Genomic DNA, 6,614 nt, shown 5'->3' on the forward strand with positions numbered 1-6,614 from the left:
AAAAAAAAAAAAAAAAAAAAACCTCCTCTTAGCTTTTCCATATTGAAATTGTGCACTAAACAAAGATTTATTTTCTTGTTAAGAGCTGAGTGGAGAAACTAAATACATCTCCCATAACAGTAAATGCCGAGGAAATAAAATTTTCAGTGGTTCCGAAATGCCATTTGGCAGGAAAACAGGCTTTGGAAGATTAGACACCACTGGCTTCCTTCACGGCTAGTAAACACAGCTGGTTTAGCACTTCAGGGACTATCTTCTTGGACCATATTTGAAAGTCCCTCATTCTCCCTTACCAAGGTCTCTATTTAGGATAACACTATGAGCCTACTCATTTTATTATCACTCTCTTTTGATGTCTTTCGAAAAAGAAATGGATTCCAAATAGTTTTATATTAAAGTACCACATAGAGTCCCACGAGAAGAGTCCCACCTCTTGGTATTTTTGAGCCCTAGCTTTCTGGTAAAAATACAGATATTAGTATAAGGCAAAAGGAAAAACACTAGCAAACACAGTGGATTCTACCTGAAGGTGTTGAGATGTTTTGAAGAGAAGGCAAGCTGTACTATGGTTCACAGCACCAGAGAAATCTTACCTGCCAAGCCTTCTCCACTTTAAAACCGCACACTTTCAAAGCTGTTATATTACCAGTGCCAAGTTCTTTACTGGTTACTTTCAAAGTTCTAGAATACAAATCATTCATCATTTCTAGGCACCCAGATGATGAAACAATCCATGGCCCACCAACGATCATGGAAGTATCAAAGCATACTTTAGTCAATGTGAAGTTGCTCACCATTGTATCATTCCTATAGTAAATGGTCTTAAACTAAGGAAAAGGAAAATTAAAAGAATCAACCCCAGGTTAATGGTACCAGTAAGAAGAGTCCTACCTCTTAGAATTTTTGAGTCCTAGCTTTCAGCTGTATTGTTTTTTCTGTAGTATGAAAAATCCAGGGTCATCTTATTTTCCCCACTGCCACATACTTAAACCCAAAGAATCCGTATCCAGATGGAAAAACAGGTTTCAAAAGGGCATATTCTTTTACAACTGATTTCGACAGTTGCCTTAAGTCTGTTTTGCGTGTGTGGAAACACTTATTTGTCAAGATAAAATAGGCACTTCTAGGAATGTTGGCTTTATTGCCTACTAAGTAAAGAGGCTAGAAATACTTAAAGTATGTTAACAACGTCTGTGTCAAATTTATGAACTTTAGTACTTTTTCTGCAATAAATCTAATGAAGTGGAACTTTGGGCAACCTGAATTAGCTCTGCATGTGTTTTTCGGATGTTATGATTATTTAGTACAAAACTATTTCAACCCTTTACACAGTGTGTTTAGTTTGAGGTTGGAATAATACATTCCTACTGAAGAGATAGTTACCATGTCAAAAAAGTTAACGACTCTAAGAAAAAGGCTTATTTATAAATGAGAATGCCAAGATAGGCAGAGGTTAAGAGGTTCCTAAAGTCAGAAAATACCTGGATTTGTAGGCTTTGTCTGATAAGGAGTATAAGCCACAGTTTAGCTTTGATTTCACGAGGAGAGAGAAGCTTTGCACTTTCGTTTGGTTAGAAATGATAAGAGCACAGAAAAAAATGAAGATGGCCTTTTACCTCTTCTCTTGGCCTCTCTCTAATCTTACTGAACTACATGTACTTAGGCAGTCACCTTTTAGGGAGTCATTTTTTTTATCCCCTTAGCAGTATCTAAGTACCTGATATAGGAAGCCTTTTAACCTTCCAAAACTTCCAGATATGTTTGCCTTGACCTAATGCTGTTATCTGGAAAAGGGCATGTCATCAATCATTAAACGAAACATTTGATATTTGACACGTGCTACTTCCCTTCCTGCCTATCTTTCTTTGTCAAGGGCATGACATCTGCCCTCAGACGGCTCTTTAACTATTATAATGCCGTCATCTGTACTCAGCAGTGAGATTCCTCTATCACAGGAAATTTTGCAAACACACTAGGAGCCCAGGATATGTAAACTCAGAACCTTGTATACTGGAGTCACATAGTGCGTGCCTGCTGATTGACAGATGGAGATAACGTTGCCACCATTAAGCTTCTAAACCTTTTATTAGATGTACTTTATGACACAGGAAACCCTGGTGGTGTAGTGGTTAAGAGCTACGGCTGCTAACCAAAAGGTTGGCAGTTCAAATCCACCAGTGCTCCTTGGAAACTCTATGGGGCAGTTCTACTCTGTCCTATCGGGTTGCTATGAGTCAGAATTGCCTCGACAGCAATGGGTTTTGGTTTGTTTGTAACACAGATTTCTGTTTTAGAAAATCAGGGGACAGCTCATGTGACCCTAAGGTGCAGAACTCTAACCTCCAGTCCTTTACAGACTTAGCGGGTTAGGGTAGAGTTAGAAACATGACTGGGTGATCACATTTTGGATCTTTATTCCTAACATGGTTGCCTGACTTTGTTTCTACGCCTGCTTCAAAAGACACATCATTCTTCACTTAACAGACGAACTTCCTCTTTCAGAAAATTCCTGAACTACATCCAACATGCTAGGAAGTACTCAAATAAACCTTGGAATCTCGATAAACAGTTTTGCTTTTCAATTCAATCATGTACGTATACGAGTAATATAACATTGTCCCATTTGTTGTTTTATTTTTTTCTTACTATAAGCCACTCATTCCAAAGCCAAAAAAAAAAAAACAAACCTATTGCCATCAAGTCGATTCCAACCCATAGCGGCCCTACAGGACAGAGTAGAACTGCCCCATAGGGTTTCCAAGGAGTGCCTCTCGGATTCAAACTGCTGACCTTTTGGTTAGCAGCCGTAGCACTTAACCACTACACCACCAGGGTTTCCAGCCGCTCATTAGAGAAGATTCAATTTGCATTTAATGAGTCTTGTTTGTGTTTTTATATGTATTTTCTCATGTATTGCTTGCTAATGTTCATTTTTCCCCTGGTGTCCAAGGGGCTCAAAATAATAATGCTTAAGGAAAAGTGATTATTATGACTAGGTAGCATTTTTCTAACTATGTGCTTCTTTCCCTGGGTGGTAGAATGTACAGTGTAAACAATGAACAGCCACCGAAATGGAAAAAAAAAATCAGGTTATTTCTGGTCTGTTAATTGCTAAGTTCAACATACCCGTACATTAGTCACTCCACATATAAATAGTGGCTTCTAAAGAAAGGGTATATTGCTTTCCTGAGAACATTCAACAAATGGAAGGAAGCCTTAGCTGATGACTAGGACACTTGTGTAGAAGACATGCTACTACACCTGGAGGTGTCGTCAGACATTTGGGAATAAATATCTAAATAGCTGCAATGAGACGGAGTTCGTGAGTCATGGCTGAGAAGTAGTATTTCATAGAAAATCAGAAAGTGTTTTTCCCCTCAAAAACAGCACGTGTACAGAATGAGTCAATGTAATAACAATGTAATAAGTTCACTTGTACACTGCTCTTAGGGAAAAAAAACATAAATCTCTTTTGGGTCACTGATACACAAGTAACACTGTCTTAGATTATATGTGGCATCAGGAAGGTTAGATATAGATTATTAAACTAAAAATTAGGTGCCACTGACATTCCACCAGGCCACATTCTAGTCTAGTACTATTTTGTCCATTTATGAAACTTTTCTTAATGTTGCACATTCTGTCTTTCCTACAGGGAAAAGCGCTTCCGACCCAGCAGCAATTAAACATGTGTTTTTAGTTCCTCTAGTTGCGGTGAAGTAGTAGGTGGTCATTTGATGGTCATTAAAAGTACAAAACATTCAGTTTCACCCTTAACCAAATCTTCTGACTACCATTTTTCAGCTATTTTAAGAAGCCAATCCCGGTTGGATCACTCCTCTCTCACCCCACCCTTGCATTTTCCATCCTGGCCCTGAGAACAGATTGACAGGTGTGTGTAGCCCACGGGGCAGTGGCTGGGAAAGGGAATTAACACCTGGATGGATATGGCAAAAGATCTTACTGCCCTCCCCCCCCCCCACCTATTCCTCAACTTAAAGGCCAAAGGATGAAGGAACTGAATCTATATAATTTTGCAGATTGAAAGTGTTCAATAACAAAAGCATAAATTTTTGTCCTTGAAATTTCTTCTCAGTATGTGGAGGGACACTAAAAACAGATTTTGATTCAGTTACCAGAGCCTGTATTCTGTCTATACAAAACCTATTTCAGGGCAACACTGATTTTCTTTCCGTGAGGCTTTGATGGACCTATGACCCTAACGCAGTACAAAATGGTATTTTCTGATTTTAAAAATCATCTAAAAGTTGTCAATAATTTCTCTAATTTTAACCACAGTTATAGCCTCTAGATAAGCAAGAATAACATAAGGATTTGGTGCAATTTAAAACTCAAGGTTGAGTATGCTATAAATATGTCACCTTTCAAATATATTTCCCTATTCTGCCACTTAATGAGTAAATAAAATGGGGCGTTACTCTACCAGTTAACATGCATTCAAGGTACATTAGAACAACTGGTACTGAATAGTTTGCCTACACCCAGAGAATGTGTACGTTGGCTGATAATCACAATCTCAGGCACCTAGTACCATGTTTGTAAAATGGCTCCAGAGGGTGGGGTGGGGTAGGGGGGGACCCAGACAGCTTTTGAACACTTGGGAACAAGGAAGACAATGCATATTAATTCATTAAAGCAGGGAATTCCATTGCAGCATGTTTGCTTCAAAACACCAAAAGAGAAATTTCCAAAAGTATTTCAACGGTTTGAAATGGGACAGAGAGTTATAAATTTTCAGAAAGAAATTTTCCAAAAACCTGTCACCAATACTGACTTTGTCCCTTTCACTGAAAGCTGAAAGCTAAGAGTCAGGACAAAGTGCTCGGTTTCTACCCAACTGTCTTATTTACCAGCTCAAAGAAAGGGAACCATCACTTAGGCAGAGGGTAAGAGAGCAACAGTGCCGTTCACGGCTTCAGTGGAGAGACAGGCAGCAGGCTGACTTCAGAGAACTGGGCTTTCTCGGAAAATCTCCCTGTCCTTCAGCCCCTGTTCCACGGGTTTCTTGTCGATGGCCAAAGGGCTTTCTTAACGTCAGGTTACAAAACAAGAGGAAGACTTCCATAGTAATAATGGTCTCCAGTGTCTGAATCTTTGCCTCTTTTTCTGTTAAGAACAATTCTGTTTCTTCAGGAAGATTAAAAACATTGTTCAGAAAGGGGAAGATAGGTAAGTCATTATGGACTTTTAGTCAGAAACACTTCCCTTTCTACCTCGATATTCAATTTATCTCCTTCCAAACACCTTAAAGGAGATTTAAAGCAATGTCCAGATGAAGGATTGTATTTTATAAATAACCAAAAATTCCTAACCAAAACAAACTCTCTTTCCTCACACTATTTCTTATAGTGTCATAAGCTGTCCTGGAAAATGCAAAAATATATTAATATTTTATGTATTACTTTTTTTAAAAAAGTTAAACCATTCAAACTGCTAATTTTACTTGAATAAGAATAATCTTATCTTTGAACTAGTACTAGAAGGCAAGAACAAAATAGAAAAACTATGACTGACTGACTTAGATGCAATTAAATTCATTAACCAAAGATTACCTTTTTGTCAAAGGATGGATTCACTGTCCTAATAAAACTGTGCCCAATATAAGATCAAGAACAGTTAAGTTTTTACCTGAGTGTCTATGAGAAGCCATTGCTCAGAGGCCAAGTTCAGGAGCAGCACCTAGACCAGTCTTCCCTCAACCCCAGCTGATAAGGCTGTGGCCCATTTGTGAACATACATTTAAGGGGAAGCAGCTAACACAAAAATAACCGAGAGCAGATGTCCCAACCCTCCCCAGAGATCACAACCTTAATCCCACTAGAAAATTCTTAACCATTTTAGGTGATCCAAGGGAGAAGAATAGGATCCAGTAAAAATACCAAACACTACATATAAATACCTGCGGGGCTACTCAGCATCCAAATTAGCTCCAGAGCCAGAGAGGCCACACAGAAAGTCATCCCTGTACCGGAATAAAATTTGGACTCTGCTCTGGCATAGCTGAATGCTGAGCCAACCTTATTAATCCACTTTCTAGGCCTAACGAGCTTGCATTTGGCCCTATAAATAACTCATTTTTGTGCTGTTAACGATAAAAGTAACTACAATAGATAGATTTGTGTTACCAGTACAATTAAAGGGGATTAGACACTATGACTATAGAGATTAAAGGCATTATAGATGCTTAACTCTTCCTCCTTGGTATGTACCAGAGATCAGCAGAATACTGAAAAGGGGAACAATTCTTTCTACAGTGTCAGACAGAATAGAACAGGATGGAGACATACGTGCATATACCCGCTATGTACCCAATGAACATACTTTGTCCCAAAGGCAAACAAAATATCCTGCTTTTCACTGTCAGGGACAATGAAAGTAATTATATGAATGCAAATGAAGACAACACTCAATAGGCCATCAGATGGCTGGAGACTGGTTATCTGGAACCAGTTTCAGGAAAAGCCAAAGTCCTTAGGATGCCCTGTAAGTCGTTCCATGACCCCTCCCCCTCCCATCACTACTCTTGTCTCATCCCTTGTCCCCCCTTGTCCTGTCTCCCTTTGCTCCAGCCTCACTGGCCTCCTTGGATACAC

At 39.0% G+C, this 6,614-nt stretch overlaps 1 protein-coding gene across 4 annotated transcripts in view; it reads right to left on the minus strand.

Annotated features, from left to right (window-relative positions):
* FHL1 (four and a half LIM domains 1) overlaps positions 1–6,020 on the minus strand; it is a 14,543-nt gene extending 8,523 nt beyond the window's left edge. For 2 of the 4 annotated variants that reach the window (XM_012556832.2, XM_023735451.1), the window contains exon 1: positions 5,650–5,671. In XM_012556832.2, the coding sequence (XP_012412286.1) occupies positions 5,650–5,671 (22 nt within the window). Of the gene's footprint in view, positions 1–5,649; positions 5,735–5,920 lie in introns of those variants that run through there. The other 2 variants (XM_004380949.2, XM_004380950.2) reach the window with 2 other exon arrangements.
* Positions 6,021–6,614: the final 594 nt, after the last annotated feature.

The sequence above is a fragment of the Trichechus manatus genome, unplaced genomic scaffold (genome assembly GCF_000243295.1).
Source record: "Trichechus manatus latirostris isolate Lorelei unplaced genomic scaffold, TriManLat1.0 scaffold00079, whole genome shotgun sequence".
NCBI lineage: Eukaryota > Metazoa > Chordata > Mammalia > Sirenia > Trichechidae > Trichechus > Trichechus manatus.